The 26,233-nt window shown below is 39.1% G+C and overlaps 1 protein-coding gene across 7 annotated transcripts in view; it reads left to right on the top strand.

Annotated features, from left to right (window-relative positions):
• Positions 1-26,233, top strand: part of KMT2C (lysine methyltransferase 2C) — a 151,815-nt gene that overhangs the window by 89,905 nt on the left and 35,677 nt on the right. For 6 of the 7 annotated variants that reach the window (XM_063303356.1, XM_063303354.1, XM_063303355.1 and 3 more), the window contains exons 19-37: positions 227-391; positions 1,962-2,071; positions 2,470-2,535; positions 3,174-3,386; positions 7,319-7,447; positions 8,548-8,667; positions 11,887-12,017; positions 12,863-13,049; positions 13,317-13,415; positions 14,094-14,141; positions 15,994-16,131; positions 16,338-16,370; positions 16,500-16,625; positions 18,357-18,495; positions 18,719-18,933; positions 19,113-19,186; positions 20,883-21,065; positions 22,304-24,094; positions 25,185-25,486. In XM_063303356.1, coding sequence (XP_063159426.1) covers positions 227-391; positions 1,962-2,071; positions 2,470-2,535; positions 3,174-3,386; positions 7,319-7,447; positions 8,548-8,667; positions 11,887-12,017; positions 12,863-13,049; positions 13,317-13,415; positions 14,094-14,141; positions 15,994-16,131; positions 16,338-16,370; positions 16,500-16,625; positions 18,357-18,495; positions 18,719-18,933; positions 19,113-19,186; positions 20,883-21,065; positions 22,304-24,094; positions 25,185-25,486 — 4,269 coding nt within the window. The remainder of the gene's footprint in view (positions 1-226; positions 392-1,961; positions 2,072-2,469; positions 2,536-3,173; positions 3,387-7,318; positions 7,448-8,547; positions 8,668-11,886; positions 12,018-12,862; positions 13,050-13,316; positions 13,416-14,093; positions 14,142-15,993; positions 16,132-16,337; positions 16,371-16,499; positions 16,626-18,356; positions 18,496-18,718; positions 18,934-19,112; positions 19,187-20,882; positions 21,066-22,303; positions 24,095-25,184; positions 25,487-26,233) is intronic. The other variant, XM_063303358.1, reaches the window with a different exon arrangement.

Below are 26,233 nucleotides of genomic sequence, written 5' to 3'. Positions count from 1 at the left end.
GCTTCAGTGTGACCATCCATACTGTGTAGGTATTAAGGTGATTAACAATGATCATTTGCAGCCACAGAGTTTAAACATCCAGACAGGGTCTTTTAGTGGTGACATGCTGGTTAATTTTAACTTTTATGTGCATTGATCAATGTTTTGGCTATTGGATAGTACAGAAATACAAGGAAATAGTAATACAAATACAAAATAAATTTTATTCGTGTTTTGTGTTTTGCAGGTGTGTTTGGTGCAGACACTGTGGAGCTACGTCTCCTGGTCTAAGATGTGAATGGCAAAATAATTACACACAGTGTGCTCCTTGTGCAAGTTTATCTACCTGCCCAGTCTGCTGTTGCAATTATAGAGAAGAAGAGCTTATTCTGCAGTGCAGGCAGTGTGACAGGTTAAAAATTTCTTCTACACTGGGAATTAATTTTTTTTGTACTTCACTCGCTTCTTCACAATGTATTCCCTTATGTTTGTGGGATGAATTTTAATTAACTATCAAAATGATTCTTTAAATTTAGTTTCTGTTCCCCAAGCTATAAAATAGTTAATAGAAAATAATTTTTCCTCTTTCTCAGCCATATTATTGAGGTTACAGCAATGAGAGGAGCATGTTCTTCAAATTCTTGGGTGACCTGAAGAAATTTTGAAGAATGCTCTTTAAGAAGACACTTTGATATTGATTGACTCTTAGCAACCACATAGATTTTTCTTCATGACAATGTGTCATTAACCTGGTCCTTCAGGTCTTCCAACAGTGCACCCATTCCCGCCATAACTCAGTTGTGGATGCAGTCATAGAATGGCTACCAGGGAGCAAACTAGTCCCAATAACAAATGCTTGTTTTATTTTTATCTTTGTTTTACTGTCACAGAGAGCTTATTTTAAGAAGAAACATAGTTAATATTGAAACATGAAAACAGGAGCTTGATTTTATGCTTGTAGTAGAGTTGCAGCTAACCCAAGAGCTGTGCAAATAAAAATGCTCCACTCCATGGAAGCAATTTATACTTCTAGTGGCAAAGATGGGTGAAGAATTCCCTCCAGATGATGAACCTATTTTTTCACAGGACTATAACTCTGTATAAATGAACAGCAGTCCCTTGAACATACAAATCCCCAATTTAAAGTATTTCCATAGGTCAGAAGGTAGTTGATAAAATCAGCGAGATCCTCTTGGATTCATTTTTTTTATGGTCCAACATTGATTTCATAATCCTAACTTACCAACAAAGGCAAGAAATGGAACTAAATGTCACCTCATCCCAACCCCAGTGACCTCAGTCTGTTGTCATCAAAGCAGCCGTGGATGTCAGTACATCTACTAAATCTCAGAAATGGGACCACTGGCTCCTCCAGAATAAATTTGAAAAAAGCTCTGAAATAGCGTAAAATTCTGAAGACCTCTCATGAGATCTCAGCAAAGTTTTGCAAGAGTTCAAATCGCTAACTTTGACATATACATTGAATTCCATTTTTGAAACAGAACACAGAAATTAGAAAATTCGGGCAATAGCTCACCCTCCACCCCTCAGCATTCTAGAATCAGTTGCCCAGTCAGAAGTTGAACCACTGCATCAAAGCGTCTCATTTTCCATGTCTCAACAGACCACCCAAAATAACCTGGTTTATGGCAGCAAAAGCTACTCTGATTTTGACAAAATTAACAAGAACACCTCTCTTTTTCCTGGTATAAGTCATCCATCAGGGGATCTTGGATCAAAGAAGTATGTCTTACCAAAAAATCTCAGTTGGAATACATTTTGAAGTTCAGTGTCACTGATGAGTGCTGGAATTATATAGCAATCCCCAGCTCAAGTGACTTACCCCAAAAGGAATTTTAATAACTAGTTTTAGCAAGCATCATCTGGGTTTTTCAGGAACAGATATCTTATTTCTCTGCAGGAACAATACTGGTATTGCATTGTAAAATTGTATGTATTTCAATCTATATTTTAACTTTCAGATGGATGCACACTGTCTGTCAAAATCTAAACACGGAGGAAGAAGTGGAAAGCACAGCAGATAGTGGTTTTGACTGCACCATGTGTAAACCATATATACCATCAGCAAATGGTAAATCCTCCTCCTGTTTGTCTAATAACAGCGCAGTAGGATTTATTGTAAATCTCCTCTCTTGACAGATGTTGAGTTAACAAGAGAGAGTTTTCTTTTGTCTAGATTTTTTTCTTAATGCTGTATGATCAGTAATAGAAAATGACATTAGAAATATGTTGTTCTTATAGATTGTTACCTTAAAGGCGTAATATTAGAAAAGAAAATATGTGTAAGAAGGACTGAAAACTGAAAATTTTAATAGTAAAAATAAAATTTTAATAAAAATAATAAAAAATAAATTATTTGAAGTAACAAACTGTAGGTTAATGAGAATAGCAGCATCAAAATGATCCTATTGAGGACTGCATGACCTTAATTAAATGATAATTCCCATTGTTCAACTTCTTTTTTTCTAGTGCCTTCCTCTGAATTCTGTGAATCATCCATTGCAGCCCAAATTATATCAAAAGCAAAGGAACTTGGTAACCATTGAAATTCTTAATTCTCTCTGTCTAATAACTTTGTTTCTGCTAATAATTCACTGCTGAGGCTAGAATTACGCCTTAAAATTGTATAATCAATACATATTTGGCTCCTTTTAATAGTTGTTTCTGTTAATTATTTCCTTTTTCATTTTTAAACCCAATGATACCTTTCAGGAATAAATGTGCAAGTCCTCCTTAATGGAACAGCTTTGATGTTAAATTGCTTAAGTGAGCAGATACTTTGATCAAATGGACGAAGTCTGACCTTTCTATGCCTGCCCTTTTAGCTATGGTCTTTGGAAGGCGTAATTTGACCAAAATTGGGGTGATTCATTCATTCTTTATCTTTCCCCCCAGTCTATTTATAGTGCAAGTTGTTATTCTCTGCGTATGTCCACTTGTGTATGTTGAGTTGAATAATGTATGGAATAGACTGTTTGTAAAATCACAAAGAAAACATAATATCTTGCTGGTTTTCCTTTGAAATAATTATGCTGGCTTCTCTTTATCTAATATTAGGACAGGTAGTCTTCCATGGTATGTTAATTGCAATATTTTTAAAATCGGGGAACTGTGCTTACAAACAAAATTATTAAAATTGTAAATTCCTATTGTGGTTCATGCCACTTTTATAGACCCACCGAAGACGTACACTCAAGATGGTGTCTGTTTGACCGAAACGGGCATGTCTCAGTTGCAGAGCCTCAGTGCTGTTGTACCGAGAAGGAAGAGGGCAAAGCCAAAGCTGAAGTTGAAGATCATAAACCAGAATAGTGTTGCTGTGCTCCAAACACCGCCTGATATCCAATCAGAACATTCAAGAGATGGTGAGATGGATGACAGCAGAGGTGATTGTCACATGCGCTCTTCCTGTTTTATTGAACTGCTTGATAGAGGGACATGTGATATACTGTGGAAGAAGAAGAAGAAGAAGGGATTTATAGCAGGGATGATAGCTGGCTTTAAAACTGTGTTGGTTGACTTGGGAAACGAGAATAGGAGACTAGGAGCAGGGCTTGCAGGCTTGGTGCATAGGTAGCTCCCTATGGAATCGCACCCAGGAAGAATATAAAAACTCAGGAAAGTAGCTGTAACAAGCAGCCAGAATCTTCATGGCAGAAAGAGGAGTGGAGGCTACATGGACATGAGCTGGGCTTCTCCAGGACAAGTAAAAGAGAGCTGATTCTTGGTTATTAGTTCAAGATTTGTTATAGCCTCCAAAAATGAGGGTGGCAAATGAACAGCTGCCCAGGAAAACGAAGGAAGGGAGTGACTGTGTATTTATTATTGATCAAAATGGTGCTTGGTGTTGGCAGCCGCTCTCAGAGGCAGTGAATGATACTGTATAATTTTTATTTGCATGAATACAGTATATGGGAGAATACAAACTTCTGTCTGTCTAAGTGCTCAGTATCCCATCGTATAGTGGGCCAGAGTAATTTCTCTCTCATCTAGAGATGGTGTACATCCTGTAAACATATCCTATCATTCCTGGATTTCCTGGCTCTTGGCAGCTAACTGCTCCATATAATGGGGAGAGATAAAATGCGAAGTGTGGGGACAGAATGGAAGTGAGCTGGTGCTCTTCATGAACATCAAGTAAGCAAGTAAATTCTTGCTGTTCCATGGAGTCATCTAATTCTCAGTTGGTTCTCAACTGAGCTGAGGACTCACAGGATGTCTGTTGACAAACTGCTATGCATCGGCTTCTTTTCCATCTTGGAAAATGTACATAACTGATTGGTCTCATGATAGCTACTTACGACACTGAATGTAATGAAGAACACAAAGAATTTAGAACTGTCATAATCATCAGTGGATCAATTTTATACATAGGTGTTTGCTGTTCTTTGTTCAAATAGATAAGCTGAGCAATATTACACAGCAAAGAAATTTGCTGCTTTACCTACCATACATCATCTAATGAAAAGAAAACTTGTGTCTGCAAATGTGCAGCGACAAGTTGTTAAGTATATGTAAATTATTGAGGAACGTTATGACAAATCTAAATCAGAAAAAAGGCTGATTTAATGACATATCCTAAAATAAGCATGCTGGTTATCGGTTTACAAGGAGCCTAACTTTCTCATCACAGATTCATTTACTTTTTTTAAAACTGATGTGTTCTGTAGCATTAATCAGAATAAATGTCATTAACAGGCATGATATAAAATGAAATTGTTAAGACACAGTGATAGAAGCAGCAAAGTATTACGTATGGTTTTAAACAACCATATACACCACAGTGTGCCTTGTTCTTTGATCTCAAGTTCAATCCCTAGCATTGTCTATCCAACAAAATCTTTCTTTGGTCCTGGGTCAGATGATAAAACAATATAGAAAAACATATGCAGTTCCAGTTCTGTCATTAGCTAGCACTTCCTTCTGCCTAGAAATAATAAATTTCCACTCTTCTAAATACTGACATTATACAGTAGAAGGAGACGTGAGGTCCACTGAAGCCTTTTAAGCCTTAGGGCAGTTAATCAGGAATAACTCCCCAAATAATACATATCATAACAGTAGACATTGAATATACAGGTAGTCCTCGCTTAACTACCATTTGTTCAGCGACCATTCGAAGTTATGGTGGTGCTGAACGAGTGGTAGTTGTGCCCAGTCCCTAAAGTTACAACTGTTGCAGCACCCCTGTGGTCACATGATCAGAATTTGGGCGCTTGGCAGCCTGCCCAAACTTACAACAGCAAGGGCGCTTCATCTCTCCCCCATCACTGCCTTTCTGGCCACCCTGCACAGCGGCACTCCTTGGCAGTGGTGCTGGGACTGAAGTAGAGGCCCAGGACCTTCAGCAGTCTCAGCCAGCCACCACCAAGCCTCTGCTTCATCCCTGCTGCCACCACCGAGGAGAGTCACCTGAAGCCCTGTGCCGTGGCCAGCCATCCCATTGCCCTGCACTCCGTAGGCTCTGCTGCACCCAGCTGTCTTCCTCCTGCTGCTGATGAGCCACGCCTAGCCTGACCATATGCGAGGCAGCTGCTGGCCGCCCCAGGCCTTCTTCTCAAGGCTGCTCGCGCCGTTCTCCAACTAGCCTGTGTGCCGTTCGCATGTTGCTTGGAAAGCCTCAGAAGCTTTCCGAAGGCTTTCCAAAGCATTGTGAGAATGGCGTGTGCGATTTGGAGAACGGTGGGTGTGGCCTTCTTGCGAGGTTTCAGAAGGCCTCAGAAGTCTTCCAAAGCATCACGAGAATGATGCTCACTGTTTGGAGAATGGCGTGAGCACTCTTGCTTAATGACCAATGGGTTAAGGACGGGACCTGGGATTGCCATCAGTAAGTAATGCGGCCACGTGACATTACACTTTATGACCACATAGCAATGGAAATTCCTGTCCCAATTACCGTCGTAACTTGAGGACTACCTGTAACGTTCATTTAGAATTGCCTATCCTTAACAGAGGAATATTGCTATTTTGTCATTCATTGATATGATGCACATTTTAAATACCTATTAATTTTGATGAAACACTAGCGTATCAGGTGCTTATACAATACCAATATGTTAGGATGCCTGATAAAGCCTTGTGTGGCACAGAGTGGTAGGCAGCAAACTCTCTCCACGACCCAAGTTCAATCCCAGCGGAAGCCGGATTCTCTCTCGGGTAGCCGGCTCAGGTCGACTCAGCCTTCCATCCTTCCGAGGTCGGTAAAATGAGCACCCAGCTTGCTGGGGAAGGTGATGACTGGGGAAGGCAATGGCAAACCGCCGCGCTACAGTGTGCCAAGAAAACGTTGCAAAAACGGCATCCCCCCAAAGGGTCAGACGTGACTGGGTGCTTGCCAGGGGACCTTTTCCTTTTTTTCACATGTTAGGATGCCCAGTCATGTCTTACAGCCTCTGTTTATTCAGCTAGGAGTTGGCTTCAGTTATGTTTAACAACCAAGCAACATTACTGTATGGTAGTGCATTTTATATGGAGCTGCCTTTAAATGCTGGATGGAAATTTAACTGGGTTTAGATAAAGCAGCAAAATTGGTATCTGGTATAAGTATTTGAGAAAATGCCATGCCAGTGCTTAAAGAGCTGTGTTGGCTATTATTCTGGGCCAATTAACAGTGCAGTTTGGGACTTTAAAGCCCTAATTAACTTGAACATGAGTTTGACCTTGAGTAGGGTTTGCTTTAATTTAGTCCATTAGGATCTTTGAAGGCTTTTCTGAGGTGCAGTAGGGGTGGTAATATTTATAGATATGTAGATGCGCACATGCACACACATGCACACACATGCACAAGTGAGCCAACTTTTGTACAGGGGCTCAGGGTGGCATACGTAGTGCTCCCTTCTCCTGTTTTCCCCTACAGCAACAACCCTGTGAGGCAGGTTGGGCTGAGGCAGAGTGACCGGCCTCAAGTCACTCAGGGACCTTCCGTCACTAAGAGTGGACAAGGTCCTGGGTCTCCCAGTTCCTAGTCCAGTATCTTAACCACTACACCACGCAGGGTCTCTAGAATATGGAATACAGACGAAGACTTTCTCACTTACGGCCCCATGATACAATGTTAAAACTGCCTCTCTTTTACCGTTTTTGGACGCTCTCCATAACAGCATTTAATCCTTTCTACCTTCTAATAATCCTAGTGTAGTCAGAGTATTTCTCCTATTTCAGTGTTATTGGTGTTCAATTTTAATGTGATTCTGTTATGCTTATTATTTTTCAATAAGTTCTCAGCTAACTGAAGAATCTTTTACGTGAGAGGTGAAATAGAGATTTATAAATAACTCCAGTCTTCCCCCCCCGCACTTTATAACTTGTTTTGATTCAGAAGGAGACCTCATGGACTGTGAAGGAAAATCGGATACAAGTCCTGAGCGAGAACCTGTAGATGATGACCCTAAGGGAATGGAAGGAACCGAAGGGATTAAAAAGAGAAAGAGAAAGCCATACAGACCTGGTAGAGTACATACTCCAAATGTTTGCATGTTTATTAAGTTTATATTTATTGGCCATATATGTATACATAATCTTTTATTTAGAAATGAGGTTAATTAACTGTTGTTGAGAATTGCCCTCTCTGTTGTATACTGCAGCTTCATATAATTGGTTTCAGTTTCCATATAGTGCCTGATTATTGAGATGTATATCCAAGTTACCAAACAGCAGGAGAACTTTTCTTTATAATGCTGTTACAGATAGATAAATCTTGATAGCTTCCATGTAGAAGAGGTGTAAGCTAATTTTCACGATGCGGTTGGAGTTCAAGAGAGAAGTGGTATTTTTTCAGCTGATGTTGTATTTCTGTTGATATAAAGGGCATAGTTGGATTAATATGGGCAGCGGTTGGATTTCTTACACAGGATATTGAAATCCTACAGATGGGAGCTATATCTCAGCAGGCAGAGATTCTGGATATTCGATTTTAGTTGATTCCCTATTATCCTCCCTAGGAAGGAATTCATAGTATCTCTTAGAGAATAACTTTATTTACAAAGGATATTTCCAATTATAATGGGTCTTTTTGAGAGGCTCTAGCCAAATGTTTAATAAGAATATTGAACTGTCTAAATTTATAATAATTATAGCAAAAGGAAACATGAAAACGATGTATATGTATTTTCCTATTCTTTTCTATTTTCATTTAAAATAATTACTAATAAATAATATAATTATTCCAAAAAATAAAAATGTCAGTAGAACAAAACCTGATCTATACAATATGGTAAAACTACAACACTTACTGTTTTTTTTAACACCATTTCAAGATTTCTTCTTGATATGGAAAGTGGTATATAAATTGGATTAAAAAATAACATTCAGTCTGCATTCGTCTGAAAGTTTCTTTCAAAGCTGTATGCCTGTGTGAAAAAATAATTCTCTGACCTAATCTCTTAGCATTTTGTAAGGGCTCATTAAATACATTTTAATATCTAGAGTTACCCTTAGTGGCTTGTTATATATGAATGACAATATATCTACAAAATGTCTACATTCCAGGATGTTTCTCTTTATTTAAATAACTTTAAGCTGTATAACGTGAATGTATTTTTTTTATAGGCATTGGTGGATTCATGGTACGCCAGCGGAGTCGTACAGGACAAGGAAAAATGAAAAGATCTCTCTCCAGAAAAGATTCTTCTGGTTCTGTGTCTGAGCAAATACCTAGCAGAGATGAAAGTGGGCATCCAACAATTTATTCTCATATTTTTGTGTCACTGCCATGCCCTCTAACATAGGATCATTCTATTGTTAAGATTCATTTTAACGTAATTTTCATTAACTAGTTACTGTTTTTTTTAACCTCAACTTTTTCACAAAAACTCAATTCATTGTCGTTCCTGAAGATATTACATGTTTGCATCCTTCCAAAGCTGTTTCTCATCACTAGTTCTATAAATATTAAGTTAGAGTGGAGAGAATCATGCATTGTGTTGGGGGCCTGCAGTCTTACCTGGTTATCTTAGTAAGGTTCACATCATTTGATACCTGTTTTCTGTCTCTTGCCTTGCACTGTTTGTACTAGGTACAATTTTTAAAGCACAGGCATTTTATAACAATAAATGTATATAGCACTTTAGGAGCTATGGGGCTTGTAAGTTCTGGAAAGATAATAGTTTCTGAAACAACTTCCAAAGAAGCCCTGTGTCAGTCTACAAAACTGCTTCTCAACCTTGGCAACTTTAGGACATGTGGACTTCAACTCCCAGAATTCCCCAGCCAGCAACCCTGGCTGGGGAATTCTGGGAGTTGAAGTCCATGGATCTTATTTATTTATTTTATTTATTTATTAAATTTATACACCGCCCATCTCACTATAAAAGTGACTCTGGGCGGTTTACGAATAAAAATTATAAAGCCATTATAAAACTAGAAAAAGTACAAAAAATAGAAGATAGAAGAGGAAAACTCAAAGGCAGAGAGAGTGTCCAGATAGGTGTGGCTTGAGCAGACAAGACACACAGCCCTGGTCAACAGCTGGGAAGTAATTAGGGACACACACAAATAACTTTCAACTGAACACTGCGGCACAACAGGTTCTTTGAAATACACGGAGACCCAGTGAATTTAAAGTAACAGCAAAACTTTACTGGTTACAAGGTGCATTGCTCTTTCTCACACGCGTGCATGCGCGCACACACACACACTCATCCACACTTACCCACATCCAACTAAGCTGCCAGGCACTAGCTAGAGGGACAGAAGCCGCCAAGTCTGGATCCAAAGACAGCTCAAGGAGTGGGTGGGCTCCAGGACTCCTTTTATCTCCAAAAGTCCTTGCTTTGTTGATTCACAAGTTTGGTAGCTGTAGATGGGATTGGGGGGGGGGTTCTCCATGTGCTCAGGCCCAACTTCCTTTGTCTGGTTTAGGTGACATTTTTCCTTTGTTTCCTTAACGACTTGCTTCCTTATCTACCTCTCCGAAGGGATCTTTTAGACAAGATTATTCCTGGCTTTTGTCCTCTCTGCATACGTGTCTGCTCCATCTTTAGGTAATGGCAGCTTTAGCCTAGTCTCACAGATCCCCAAGCTAGTTGGCAGAGCCAGGTCTTGACGCTCTTCCTGAAGGCCTGAAGAGTGGGAGCCAACCTCACCTCAGGGGGCAAGATGTTCCACAGGGCAGGGTCTATGGCAGAAGAGGCTCTCCTTGACCACATGAGTCAAAATTTAGTTGACGGGGTCCATAATATGTCCTTCCTGCCAGACCAGGTGGGAAGGGTTAAAAAAAAAAGTTCCCAAAGTTGAGAAACACTGTTCTAGAATTAAGCTTTTAAAAAAAAAAAAAATCATACTTTACTGTTTTTTCGTTATCTCTTTTATTAGATATTAGATGTTTTTACTGTTTTATGATTGTTTTATTTATTGGCTTTATGGTTGTTGTGAGCTGCCCAGAATTGCTTAAGATGGGCAGCCATATAAATCTTTTAAATAAATAAACATTTTAGAGGAAGAAAATAAACAAATACAAACAAAAATAAGTAAAAAGAATGAAAGAATAAAATACAAATGTGTAAACAAAGGATTTTAAAATGTCATGGAGTTTACAGTTTTCCAATATATCATTAATTACTTATGAATAATTGAATATATTATACCAGTTAAAAAAATTAAGAATCATTATTAAACTTTGAACTGAAAATAAATATTAGGAATCATGGTCAACACAGTATGAATCATTGACTGAAATTATCACCTGTAATGAATTGAATTGATACTGAGAATCTATTCTAATTTAAATATCCTATGAAGTTAAAATATAGATTCGATACAGAGAGAAATCCAAGTTTTGAATGAGGTATAAATCCATGTATTAGTTATAGTCCAAGAAGGTTTTCCAGTTTGAATTACATTCTGTCAGATTTAAAGTACAAAGTTATTCTGAACTTAAAACCGTAGTTCCATAACTTTGTTAACCATTCTTACTAGAAACAACCATTCTAGTAAAAAGCATATAATATCCCTGTGGCAGTTCACATATGCAAAGCTAGTATACTCTGAAGAGATGTCTAGTTTAGTAAAGCTTAATAAAAATACTGCAAATTGAAATACAAATTGTTTGCATTAATATAAAACAGATGATGAACAGGGAAAAAGTAGAATAGAAGTAATCCACTAGAAACAAATAGTATGGAGGTTTGGTGCCTTCAAGTCAGTTTTTGACTCCTGGTGACTTCCTGGACAAGTCCCAGCAGTTGTCTTGGCAAGGTTTTTCAGAAGTGGCTTGCCATTGCCTGCTTCCTAGTACTGAGAGAGATTGTGACTGGCCCAAGGTTGCCCAGCTGGCTTTGTGCCTAAGGAAGGATGAAAGGTCTCCCAGTTTCTAGCCTCATGCCTTAACCACTACACCAAACTGGCTGAAATACTAGGGAGTGTTAATGGCAAAGGAAGACCATCATAAAACATTTTTAAAAGATGCCTAAGGTATATTAGCTTTATACTGTAGGCACTTTATTAAAAGGTCTATCTCTGCATCTTTTGAACTGTCAATCTGAAAGCCATGGCATAGAGCAAATATTTCTCAACCTTGGTAACTTGAAGATGTGTGGACTTCAACTCCCAGAATTACCCAGCCACCCTTGCTGGGGAATTCTGGGAGTTGAAGTCCACGTATCTTCAAGCTGCCAAGGTTGAGAAACACTGGCATAGAGAGTAAGACCTCATGAGGATTGCAGATTTCATTGAAGACACTTCCTTTAGGTCATGTGGTGCTGAGTTTTTAGAGCCTTGCATGCTAATGCCACATTTTACCTTCTCGTCACTTTTATCAGATTTTCCGTTTCGACTTTTGCCATTTTAAAACAGGAAAAGAACAAGTCAGTAACTCTCTTTCTTTCTGTACTTCAGATATAAGCTGGGGTGAGATAGGGTCATGATATTCTATATGCTTGGTATTTCTAGGTTGGAGTGAACAACTACCTGATACACCTGTTGATGAGACTATTTCTGTTTCTGAAAATATAGACAAAATTAAAAAACGTTACAGGAAAAAGAAAAATAAGCTTGAAGAAATTTTCCCAGCATATTTGCAGGTACTCTCATAGCTATGCAAAATATTTTCCCTAAGATTGCTACTTGCATGTAGTGGATAATCTATTTGTAGTTTAAGAAATTGCTTTATAGTACGTAACCCATTAACACTCAGTATTTTAATAACACTCTTTCAGACAGACAGATCGTTGCTATAAACTTGCTATAAACATTGTATATTTACTTCTGATTTTCTAATTCTATAAATAGTATTATTTTATTGTATTTCTGAAAAGTAAGATGTCTATATTAATGTATTAATATTAATACATTATAATATATAGAATACATTAATATGGACAGTTTATTATATTAATATAATATATTAATTGTTTACTTAATGTATTTTATAAAATAGTCTGGTTAGCTGAAAGAGTGTTAGAATGAACACATTTTGTAGGTGTTATTGAATTAGAAGCAATAAGGTTATTTAACTTTTCCTTGTATACTGTATAAAAAAACTAAACTAGTTGGCTTGGATTTTAGGATAAATGAATGGAGGGAATTTCACAGAGAAACCTGTCCAATAAGTACCTTTTTGGAGGGTTGGTGCTGCTCCCTCAGCAGTGCAGAAAATGATATAGTGGGATGTTGGGAGAAAACAAGTCACATAAAATTGAATGTTTCTTTCTCTTTACTTTGCAGTCATGCTTTTAAGTCAGAAGTAAAGAACTTCAGCAATTTTAGGTTTAATATGAGTGTTCTTTATAACAAGGACAGTTACATTTATTAAGTGTAACATTAACCAATGAATACTTGAATGTTTCCAGTACTCAAATATAGGAATCCTGTGGCTTATGAAGACATTTCAGTTAAATGCTTGCTTGTTTGTTTGTTTTAATTCCAGGAAGCTTTCTTTGGAAAAGAACTTTTAGATACCAGTAGGCAAAGTAAGCCAAGTTTAGATAATGTATGTGATGAAAGCCTTAGTATTTCATGCAAAGCAAGTCTGAACACCAGTTTCTTAGACCCATCTTCAGATCCACTTTTGAGTTCGACTTCTACTCCAACTCCCTCGAAATCTGGTGCACAAGGTACAGAGATCTGAAGATGTTTTGGCATGGGGTGGGCATGGGCATGGAGCAGAGGAGAGTCCTTGAAACCATGAGTGCTGCTAGAAGGGCCATCAGTAAAAGGAACACCTGCTTAATGTTGCAGTTACTCTTTGGAGTTCCTTTGCTCAGAAGTAGACGTGATCTAGTGTCCTGGGTGGCTGAAATGTTCCCCTGCTACATTTTGAATGTTGCCATTCGTGTTGTCATCTTTATTATGTTTTAGTGTGAGCTGTCTGTTTTCTAAAGGTACCCTGGATGACCCATTAGCTGCTCTTGTGCTGAACACTGAGGATGACATCCTTGGAATTCTTTCGGATGATTTAGTGAAATCTGGGGATCATTCAGGTATGTTCAGAAAAATTGTTGTGTACTTAATGTTCGTGGTTATTGGTTCCTTACAATAGCAACATTCACTTACGGCTCCTTTTGATTCATATCACAGTATCTGAAGATGGCAAAAGACAAATCATTTTGCTTTTGAACTTTTATATTTCTGCTTTAGTTTTTTTTTTTCTTTTAATCTGTTCGATTGTGTCCGATTCTTGGAGAGTGCCTGGCCAAGTCCCTGCAGTATTTTTGGCAAGATTTTTCAGAAATGGTTTGCCGTTGCCTTCTTCCCAGGGCTGAGCAAGAGGGACTGGCCCAAGGTCACCCAGCTGGTTTAGTGTCTAAGGCGGGACTAGAACTCACCGTCTCCCGGTTTCTAGCCTGATGCCTTAACCACCACACCAAACTGGCTCTTCTGCTGTGTTAGCCACTCCAAATATGTATACATGTATATATGCATAATTTGTAAATATGCTTCTGCTAGCCAAAACTGTTATCTCTTGCTTTGCTTAATACATCTGTCCTTTATTTTTCACTTTCCTTTATTGATCTGGGGATAACTTTCAGTGTCTTTCATATCCATGAACTATTTCAGCATGCAGCTGTATACTTTTGATTTGTTCTTTCTTGCTTACTTCACTTTTTTTTTGTTTGTTTTGTTATAATCATCCATTTTATCTGGTTTGGATCCTGTAGGTCTTGATTTATGCACTTTCCAGGTTGAGAACTCCTCTTCCCCTTTTGGTAAGGAAATATACAGTGGGTGATCAGTGTTAGAAGTAGTACTCTTTCCTAATAGTTTCAGCTGATTTTTTTTATGCATGTGCAGCGTAATAACCCTTCCGTTGCATCACTTTCTTTCATTTTTCACTACCTTTGTGCAGAGTCTTGCGCAGTGTAAAATGCCTGTCTGTATAGTGCACATAGAAGAACTTGATTTTTTTTTAAAAAATGTTGTGAATAACTACAGAATTGTACTGTATATGTATGCATTTCACAATATAAAGTAACACATTTCTCCTGTACTTACTTAAAGCATTTCCTGTCTCTGTTCAGAGTAGTGGACTTTTTTATTTAGTTCATTGTAATATAAAAGCATGAAAAAAACTCACTGGTTTTTTATTTGGCTTGGGGAATGTTATTGCAAGTATAAGTAAGAATGCCAGACATAACACCTAAAGTTGATTTTTAAAATAGTTTTTATATGTATTGTAAGGGTTTTAAAATTCTGCAGTATTTTCATTTCTGGTTAAGTGTCCTGCTTTTAGACATAAAATGTCAGTCCTTCAAGGTAGGCCTAGTCAGGAAAACATGTATTGCAAAGACTGCCAAAACTCATCTTTATTGTTGTAGGTTATATCAGAATCTTGAAAGCCTAACTGTTTCCCTGTGCCCACTCTTACACTAAAGAGAATCAAGTCAGGGTTACCTTGAGTTTCTTCCTTCCTAGAGTATGTGTGTGTGTGTATGTATGTATGTATGTATGTATGTAATGGGACGCGGTGGCGCTGCGGGTTAAACCGCTGAGCTGCCGATCGGAAGGTCGGCGGTTCGAGACCGCGCGGCGGGGTGAGCTCCCGTTGCTCGTCCCAGCTCCTGCTCACCTAGCAGTTCGAAAACATGCAAATGTGAGTAGATCAATAGGTACCGCTTCGGCGGGAAGGTAACGGCGTTCCGTGAGTCATGCTGGCCACATGACCCGGAAGTGTCTATGACAACGCCGGCTCCAAGGCTTAGAAACGGAGATGAGCACCGCCCCCTAGAGTCGGACACGACTGGACTTTACGTCAAGGGAAACCTTTACCTTTACCTATGTATGTATGTATGTATGTATGTATGTATGTATGTATGTATAATCCCCAGAATTTTATTAACTTGACTACCTAATAAAAATTTCTGCACAGAGAATAATTTTCCACCACCATTACTTGTGATACTTACCTTGTCAGCCAAGAATGTGCTACAACAACAGAGAAGTATCAAGCATAAGCTAAACTTCAGACGTAGTTTCACAGCATCCATAGCATAGTTTCTAATGGTTGATTGGTTTATTTGCAAAAAAAAATCCCCTTTAAGTGTAAAACACCCTCATCGCTTTGTGATATATGTCAAATATTACAGTGCTTCTATTGTTGTCAAAGCTTTGATGATTCAAATCCACATGGAGACGATGCTTTTATTAGGCTAACTGAACATTGCCAAAGTAGTTGATAGCTTCCAGGTGTCCCAGGTTATTTATTAGACAAGACGGCTATGAATCGGGAGGGAGAGGGGAGAGATGTTGGGAAGCGATGTGGCATTATTTGAAAACCTGAAACTTCGCAACTACATTGCAAGCATTTCACTAAAAAAGATTTTGCCACAATATATAATTGGGGTTTGTTTTTCTGATATCAATATGGATGCTTTTCCTGTTTATTACAATCAAAAATATTTTCTAAAGTGAAAACGTTGACTTCTTAAACTGTTCAAAGGAAAAGGAACACTGTGTTACATTTAGTTGGATGCACTATAGAGTTTTTTTTCCTATCGTTTTCTTAAACTACAAGCTTAAGCCAATTCATGTTATTCAAAGTTATACTTTTCTTTCCTTCAGCTGGACTAGATATTGGGCCCATCTCTGATGATCCCTCCTCACTGCCTCTGCAGAATGTCAGCCAGGGTTCCCGGCCATTGAGTGAAGAACAGTTAGATGGGATTTTGAGCCCTGAATTGGACAAGATGGTCACAGATGGTAAATGGTTATTTTGCATCATTGTCTTCCAAGCCAGCCTATTGTTCTGAAATATTACGGCATTAACATGCAAATATTATGTGCATTTTATAGATCTACTTTGTGCTAGTAGATCTTCATTAATATCTTTGTGAACTTAATGTGTTGAAATTATCTAAATATAGTGAATTGTGATTGCTAATATTCATTGCTTTTACTTTGTGCAGGTGCAATTCTTGGTAAATTGTATAAGATTCCAGGTATGTTACCTGTTTTTAATATCTTTCTGTGAAGCTTATTTCACACACACTCATATACATATATACATATGTACACCCACACCCTCTCTGCCTGCTACCTCTCTAATGCCCACTTCTTGTGTGTTACAGAGCTGGGAGGAAAGGATGTTGAAGACTTGTTTACTGCTGTACTGAGTCCTGCGGCCACTCAGTCAGCTCCTTTGCCACAGCCCCCACCACCTCCTCCGCCACAGTTAATGCACTTGCACAGTCAAGGTTTGCTTTTTATCATTTTAAGGTGTTTCACCATAAACAAACAACATAGCAGTTGAGAGGAATTCAAGAATAGTCAGCGCCTGCTACATGATCATATGAGAAATTGAAGTTCGAGTAATGACTACTTTTAATAATTATTTTTATCCATTACAGTATATTATATATTCTAGTAAGCTCAGTATGACATTTTGTTACATTGCCTAAAGATTTTGTATCCCTTTCAAAAGGATTAGGAAGAGATGGATAATCTTCTCTGATAGACAGGAAAGCCATGGGCTGTCTGATTCCCTAGGCTAAGCGTGAGGATGGGGAAGTACTGGCTTGCGGACTGAATGAAACTGGATGGATTCAGTCTGTAGCATCTCCTTTTCTGCTGGATCTACTTCTTTTATCTGCTGAGAAATGAGCATTCACAGAAGTCTTCGTTGCGGAAGCATTTGCTCATTCTCTATCTGGTGTCATAACAGATGAGGAAAAGAAGACTTAAAATATCTCTGAGGATCCAAACTTTGTGCTCCAAATTTCACTGTCGTGTTTTTGGGGCCTAACTAATCTCAAACCTTTCAAAGGAATGTTTTCTTGAATTGAATTGTTTGAAAACATGTGAATTTCTTGCTTTTGCCCAGCATGGTTTCATTGTTTGGTATAATCTGGATCAGCCTTTCTCAACCTTCTGACCCTGGAGGACCCCTTGAAATATTTTTCACCCTTCACTTGGGGACCCCCTACACATTCAGGCTCAAATAGAGGCCAGAAGTCACAAAATGTTTATATTGGTTTCATGGGTAGGCCTGTATATATGCATTAACAGTGTTCTTAAACTAAAATTAAAGAATGAAACTTACCTCTTGAATGTGAAGTTGCCCAAATTTGAAATAATTTTTTAAATAAATTGTGATCTCCCAGGGAACCCCTAGTGACCTACCATGGAACCCTCAGGTGCCATGGAACCCTGGTTGAGAAACCCTGATCTGGATATTATCTAGTACGCTTGTTCCTCAATGATACAATTGCCAGCTTTGTGGAAGGTTTTTCTTAGTACAGAAATTAAACTAAGATAAGACCCAGTGCTACAGTTCTGTGAGGACTTATAGGTATAAGAAATGGTCCCTAAGGTACTCAGCACTTTTATTTCTTGATATTCATTATCTGTGAGATGTCAACTGAGCCAGAGGGAAAGTTTTTTTTTCCTAAATAAAGGACTCTTTATGTACCTGAACTGCACACTATAATTCATAAAAGGGATTCTGTCTCTCTTTCTTTGCAGGGGTGGGGAGGGGGGAATGAAAAGACCTTTAATTCATTTTTGCATTTGGTGTTTAATGACATTCTTGAGAATACTTGGAATATATGTGTAAATCAACCTCAGAATGGCTTTTATGTGTTCCCTTCTGATACTATATGTGTATATCTTACAAGTGCAAATAGTGTAATATTAAAGATAATATTGGCCCTGAATATATTTTTGTAAACTGTTCGTAATAGAATTGAAATCGTATGTTTGATACTGTGGCTTTAGTTAGATACATAGTTATTTCAAAAGCTTTAGTCTAGTTGTATGACATTGTGAACCAGAGGTTTACTAGCCTAATGGATGTGAAACGTTCTAAAACACTAAGTAGGTGCTAAATGCCATAATTATATCTTAAGATGTGCTTTCCTGCCAGCAGCAAATTGGTCCTGAAGTGGTTGTTGTTATTCAGTTTTGTCTTTTTACTTTTTTCTTTAAAGGGGAGAATGCATTTTCAAGAGTTCCTCTTATGAATGGCCTGATTGGACCAACTTCCCATCTCCCGCATGCACCCGTGGTTCCTGGAAGTGGATTAGGCACTTTCCCTACTGTAACACAGCCACCCTACGCCGATAGTAGGTTAGTCAATCTGAGAGGTCTTGTTTGTTTGTTTGTTTAAAGAATCACAGCTAGCAAGATGTTAAATCAACACGGAATGAAGTTAGGAGGTTGGGCTCCTTCATTTCTTCCCAGCACCAGAATGCAGAGCAGCCAGTACTGCTAGCAATTTTAAGATGCGAGGTTTGGGGCCGTGCAGTTCCGTAGGCAAACATCGATATCCATGCTGTGTTTTGTGTTTTAGAGATAAAAACACTGCATTTAATGCAGTGATTAATGATCCCACCAGTCCTTGGGTTCCATCTGCAGCCCCGTTGGAAGGAGAAAGCGATACCATGTCCAACGCACAGAGGAGCACCCTCAAGTGGGAAAAAGAGGAGGCCCTTGGTGAAATGGCAACGGTAGCCCCTGTTTTATACACAAATATCAACTTCCCAAACCTAAAAGAAGAGTTTCCAGGTATGTTGTAAAGCGTAAAGTCAAACTTACATTTTGCAGGCCTGTTGGTCGCCCACCTTGTTTCAGAGTACTCTAATTTTTAATATACTCCGTGAATCCGATAATATTCCATAATGTAGCAGCAATACCTGCAGCACAAAATAACGCATCCGTCTCCTTTCTTTTCTCCGTGTTCTCAGATTGGACTACCAGAGTCAAGCAGATTGCCAAGCTATGGAGAAAAGCAAGCTCACAGGAAAGAGCTCCCTATGTGGTAATGAACCTCTGCAGTTTTATGAAAAAAAAAACATTTTTTCTTTTCCCTTCAGTTTCTATTGATAGTCTAAAAATTATTTTAAACTATGAATTGCTAAAAAGCATGCTGCTTCTGCAGAGGGCATTTTGAAAACACAAAACCTAGCAAGACCAACTTGTTCAGTAGGCACTTTCTCAGGCTTCTCTGTGGGTTCAGCTGGGGTCCATGACAGTTCACTGAATTTAAATTGATTTTAAGGAATTTTTCTTTTTGCTTAGGCTTCTTCTCTCTCTCTTATCCACTCCCCTCCGAGATACCCAACTGGATCAGACTGAGAGCAAGGCTTTCTTTGTGAGCCTGTCTAGACCCAAGGTCTCATCAAAGTGTGTGTGTCACTGACAACAATAAGATTTGATACAGGAATAACCCATATTTCCTGGGCCCTTTGATTGCCCAAGAGACAGAACAAGAAGCACATGAGTGCCTGAACCCTGGAAGACCCTTTTTATTCAGGTCTCACCCCCATTTCTATGTTCTCCATGCTGGAAGTGCCAAGTTGATTGATTAATTTGAGCTCTCTTGAAGAGAAATTCCAGGAGTAAGATGGTCTTCTTTTGTTACTCAAGAACACAAATCAGTGGTAGCTAAGGGTTCTTCTTTTCCTTAGTTCACTGATTTTTTGATTTTCCAAATCTGCTTTTTAGGCCATTCAAGGATTTTTGGGGGGGTTCAAGTTTTGTGAATGCCTTGTGCAACATTTTATAAAACACCCTAATAAGGAATTTACATAGAAACCCTTTTGAAAACAGCCTGATTGATCTGATCAGCTGGAGATGTAATAGGAAGAATCTCAGTCAGAAACAAATGCTTAGAGCGTTTGGAAATGATTAAAAACCCTGTTTGTGGCTTAGAGTGAAGCAGTGCCATACTTCCTGGATTTAATTTTCTGTTTCAAGTGGCTTGGACTATATGGCTTGATAAAAAAATACTACTTGGGCCATTGTGTGAACTGCTGCATCTTGATTCAGTTAGAACTCCTTTTCTTTAGTACTTCAATATTGATTGGTTTGTTCTTGATGGCAACGTTGTCCTTCCTTATGGGTCTGCATAAATACATCTACAGGTAGTCCTTGCTTAACAACCATTCGTTTAGTGACGGTTCAGACTTACAATGGTGCTGGAAAAAAAACAACTTATGACTGGTTCTCACGCTTACACCTGTTGCAGCATCCCCGTGGTCACGTGATCACAATTTGGGTGCTTGGCAACCAGTTCGCATTTATGACCGTCGCAGCATCCCGAGGTCATGTGATCGCCATTTTCAACCTTCCCAGCCAGCTTCTGGCAAGCAAAATCAGTGGGGAACCGCGTGATTCACTTAACAACCATGTGGTTCACTTAACACCTGCAGTGATTCGCTTAACAACCACTACAAAAAAGGTCATAAAATTGGGGCAGATTCACGTAATGACTGCTTCACTTAGCAACCAAACTTCCAGTCCCAATTGTGGCTGTTAAGCAAGGACTACCTGTGCTCTGTCTTTATCTAGTGAAACAAATAGTTCCCAGGTACCTCATTCCTTAATTAAATCACATACATATTTTTGAAATCAAATAAATAAAAGAATAAGTATTTGTGGGATAACGAAAAGGTTGCTTTCATTTATGAATCAGAATCCAAGAAAATTGTGTTTGATTTTTTTTTTTCCAACAGCAAAAAGCCAGAGATAATCGGGCTGCCTTAAGGATTAACAAAGTACAGATGTCTAATGATTCAATGAAGAGGCAGCAGCAGCAGGACAACAGTGATCCCAGCTCTCGTTCTGAGGCCGAACTCTTCAAGGATCCATTAAGACAGAGGGAATCTGAGCATGAGCAAGAGTGGAAATTTAGGCAGGTATGTTGCGCTTGCTGCTCGCTCTCCTGTTGTCTAGCACAGCTGTAGAAAGAAAGGTGCTTAAATAAAATTGGTTTTCAAGAAAGGGTATGGAGGTTTATTCAGCAGGTATGGGCAGCCTAAGAGCGATGTGGCTTTTATGTGATAAATAGAGCTTGGAATTAATTGGAAAACACTCATATTTCCAAGCAGAAACCCCATATCATACGGGGTTGAAGAGCTCAAAATTCATATTTCTGTCTTTAGTGAGGCATCATAGATGCAGAGCAGGGTTTCTCCACCAGGGTCCCGTGGCACCCGAGGGTTCTGCAAGAGGTCACGGGGGTGCTCTGGGAGATCACAATTTATTTAAAAAATTATTTCAAATTCGGGCAACTTCACACAAGTCTCGTTCCCTAATTTTAGTTTAAGAACACAGTTAATGCATCTATCCAGGCCTACCCATGAAACGAGTATAATAATTTTGTGACTGGCCTCTATTTGAGCCTGAAAGTGCAGGGGTCCCCCCAGGCCTGAGAAATATTTCAAGGGTTCCTCCAGGGCCAAACGGTTGAGAAAGGCTGATGCAGAAGGAGATACTGAAATAGGTAGTGTTTATTGGAAGGCATATGGTAGATTCTGATGGTATGGGCCATTTAGAGGTTAATAGAAGCTCTCTGAATTGTTTCATTCCATATTGTTATGATTGCAAATTGCAGAATTCCCAGCCACTTCCATTCTTGATGGGAACTCTGGGAGTTTACAGGACGCATCACTTCTGGGGAGGGTTTTGTTTCGTTTCGTTTTACAGTAATGAATTCAAACTTCACAATAATCAGATGAAGCTGAACTTACTTTTGGGGGGGTAGGGGCAGGTGTTGTATGCTTTGCAGTCATTTTCACATCCAGCATTAAAAAAAAAAACACCTTGCACATATAGCAAGATTTGAATGGGAGATTTCCAGAAAAAGTTAGGTAGCTTGGATGAAACTTCAGCTCTTAATTGATACGCATCTGTTTATAGTGTTTGTCTGTCTTGTTCACTTTTCATAAGATGATCTTCTGATTTTCAAAGATAATGTACTTTTAATAACTTCAGGTGGAACTTTATGAAAAAAATAATTAAAAGTATGCCATTGGTTTCTGTGTTGCATGTGTGTGTGTATGTGTATCTTTTAAAAACAATATTTAGATGCACCTGTGGGTTTGCTACTTCGCTTTCATTTAATTTTAACTTTTTTCTTCCTTTCCTGAAACAGCAAATGCGTCAAAAAAGTAAACAGCAAGCTAAAATTGAAGCAACGCAGAAACTCGAGCAAGTGAAAAATGAGCAGCAACAGCAGCAGCAGCAGCTGCAGCAACAACTCGGATCGCAGCAGCTTTTAAACCAGTCAAGCTCAGATACCCCTAGCAATGGAATGCAGAGTCCTTTAACCCCTCAGACCAGCAATGGAAATATGTCTCCTGCGCAGCAAGCATTATATACAAAACAGTTGCCTGGTGCTTCTACATCTACTCCTTCTGATGTTTTCCTAAAACCACAAGCCCCACCTCCACCTGTGACGCCAAATAGGATGCCTGCTCAAGAGGGTCATTGTCAAGCTCCATCACAGCAAACATTCTCTCCTTCCCCCTCTACTCAGCCACCTTCTCCAGTTGACCCATATGCAAAAATGGTGGGAACTCCCAGGCCACCGCCTGTTAACCCAAATCAAAAATTTGTCAGGAGAAATTCTGTTACATCAACAGATATCTGTCCACCACCGTCAATGTCGAGGCCAACTCAAGTATCTGAATCAATAGGAAGGAGACCATCACCGGCCAGAGATTCATGTTCTTCTTCCCCAGGCACCAGTGACCCTCATGCAAAACCTCCAGATACACCAAGACCTGTAATTGGAACAGAACAGTTCTCTAAATCTTTGGGGGTATCAAGATCACCTTTAATTTCAGAACAACCGGCAAGCAGTGACCAATTTGCTAAGCCACCTCCGAGGACAGGAGGTGATACATTTCAGAGACCCCGGATCTCTTCTACTGATTCATATGTACGGCCTCCGTTGACTTCTGCATCTGTTATTGAAGGCCATTCCAGCCCGTTTAAAACACCAGCGTGCCCAAATCAGTCTCCGCAAGATCCTTATACAAAAATGCCACCTACTTCAAGGAGAGTAGCTGTGGATCCTTATGAAAGGCCTGTTTTGACACCAAGGCCTGTCGATAGTTTTGTACACAATCCATCTAATGATTCTTACAGCCAGTCTCAGTTGGCTTCACACTCAGCAATAAAGGATACTTTTGCCCATCCACAAAGAGGGTTGCGAAACCAGGGTGATTATTCTGGAACTCTTTCAAGGGCAGTTGCTCAGGATCCATATGCCAAGCCCCCAGGCACCCCTCGACCCACAGACCCTTATGCCCAGCCCCCTGGCACCCCTCGACCTGCTCTGGTTGACCCATATATGCATCAGCCACTCACACCAAGACCTCCACAGACAGCAGATTTATTTGCTCAGGTTTCAGCTAATCAGAGGCATTCTGATCTGTATGCCCAGCCTCCAGGTACACCCAGGCCAGTTACTAATGATCCATATTCTCAATCACCAGCAACTCCAAGGTCTGGAATTTCAGAAACTTACAGTAGGCCAATTCCCATGTCAAATCAGGATTCTTATCTGCAGGCATCACAGAGCAGGACTTTATCTGGGACTTTTGTAAAGCCATCAGATCCATGTTCTCAGCCTCCAAAGCCATCAGGGCCTACAGGGACAGATTCTTTTAGCCATGCTCCAACAGCATCACCTTGTGATCCTTATGATCAGCCTCCAATGACTCCAAGATCCCAACCAGAAACTTTTGGAACAGCCCAGCACCCTCAAGATGACCAGTCTAGAAGTGGATCAGAGGGAAATTTCAGCTCCTCTGCAAACTCTTCCATGAATTTGCAGGGAAAACTGTTTTCACAGACCACACAAAGTTCTGGCCCAGGCCCAACTGCAGGACTAACACAGAACACAATGTCTCAGACGGATGCAGAGAAATTAAGACAGGTGAATTTATCTTGTTTGATGTTATGCTGGTAAACCGAGGCGTCACAGTTGAAAGAATCTAAGAATAGAGACACAGAGACTGTTGTCTCAATAAATCATTGCTTTTACAAAGAGCTAAAAGATACAAATGTACAGCTGACTCCCTTCTGGCTAACACTGTCCTATCTTTAATAAATATTTATTGCTTGAATCTTACCCAGCATCTCCTCTTAACCACAGTTGAGGGTAGAAATGAGCTATCAATATTTCCCCCGCCTCATATTATAGCTAGAATCAAGGACCCCTTAATTATCTGTGTTAACTGCTGTTCACCGACAGGAAGCTCTGGCATGGGCTGGTCCATGAAGTCACGAAGAGTCGGAAGTGATTAAACGAATAAACAACAAAAACTGCTGTTCTCTAGAGGACCGCTTTTAAAGAAATGCTTCTTGGACCCAAGATTTGTAAAAATTTCTCAGTGCTTAAGACCCTTGCATTGGGCAGTGTGCTTGTACATGTAATCAGAGCTAAATTGAATGAGACCAATTGTCTAGAGCCATTTCAATCTAATTTTAAGCCTGTCTTAGTCTAGTGAGTAATTGATTCTGTAAAGGCATGAGGATTGTGAGTAAACTCATTCTTTTTATTATAATAACATTCTGGATAGGCTGTCTTGACTCGGATTGAGGGCACTGTATTTCATCACATCCTCTCCTAACTACAGGATTAATTCAAAACTGAATGCCAAGAGACGGATACTAAGCCCAGAGGATCAATGTTTTGAGATTCTGTAAGATTATTTTTTAAAGTCCATCTAAAGTGTGATGGATGGAAAAAGTCTTAAGATGGGCAAGTGCTGGTAAAAAAGGTAGTGGGTAGTATGTGGCCTGTTGCAAGAAATGATTTTTTAAATCTAAAAATGGTGTTGTATGAGGACATACTTCTTCCTCTTTGCTATATGGAGCAGTTGGGTGTATCGGGATAAATATAGAAGTAAGTTCAATCCAGTGGGAATGGGATAATTTGAGGGTTTTTTCCCTTAAAGACTTAATTCAGGAGAAAAATACTTCTTAAATTAACAGCAGATTATTATTTTGTTGTTCCATGTCAGCGCCAGAAGTTACGTGAAATTATTCTTCAGCAGCAGCAGCAAAAGAAGAATGCAATCCGTCAAGAAAAAGCGCCACCAGAGCCTGTTGTGGCAGCTCCAGCAGCACCTATTCAGCCATGGCAGCAAGAAAGCCTGAACCAGATTTTCAGCCGGCCGCCACCTCCTTATCCTGGCAACGTCAGGTCATCTACCGTTCCTCCAGGCGGACTAAGGCTGGCAGGTTTTCCTGTTGATGGGCAGCTTGATAGACCTCAATTTCCAGGAGATTCAAGTGGCATGGGGATGAGGCCTCATGGAATTAGGTATACAATTACTATGTCACTTTTTACTAAATTCGGACTATTTATGAAGAAGCTTTTCATCTTGAAGCATGTGTTGTCATTCAGAATGACCAAGAAGAATATGCATAAGTTCGTTTTTAATGCAGTAATTGTTCTATGCATATGTTGTAATATGCATCTTTCTTTGAAGGGGAGGAAACAGTGATTTTTAGCAGCAATTACTTAAAAAATCTTCATTACTTTTAACTGTCCCTTTAAATAGCTTGTGGCTTAAAATGGTATCTGAATGTAATATAAGCCAACATATTAAAGGTTGCATGCAGTCACTTATGAATTCATATTTTATCAAATATTCTCTTTATTTTGTGAAATCATGAACCGGGCACAAAAATATTTAGCTTTTGAGGTCAAAACATTCTGGCACATCAGGCATCTATTATTTTTGTTCATTTTTATAGTCTGTAAATTAAGGTATGTGAATATTTATTTTCCATGTCATGTAGAAATGTGATTATGTCTAGAAAATACTATCCTTGCTGCTAGAAAGTTCTAGGCATTTTAGAGTCAAGGAATCTTACTGCCCTTACATACATACATAAATTATATGAATTAGCTTTAATTTACATCTTTTTTTTTCTGGTAATTTAATCAAGGTTTAAAGCAAGTTATATTGCCTCTAATTACATACATACATACATACAGTTTTTCAAAATACACATACAAGAATTTTTACTGGATTATATACAAGAGTGATCATCTATGTTTAGT

This window comes from Candoia aspera, chromosome 4 (genome assembly GCF_035149785.1).
Source record: "Candoia aspera isolate rCanAsp1 chromosome 4, rCanAsp1.hap2, whole genome shotgun sequence".
NCBI lineage: Eukaryota > Metazoa > Chordata > Lepidosauria > Squamata > Boidae > Candoia > Candoia aspera.
This window is presented reverse-complemented; position numbering and strand designations above follow the sequence as displayed.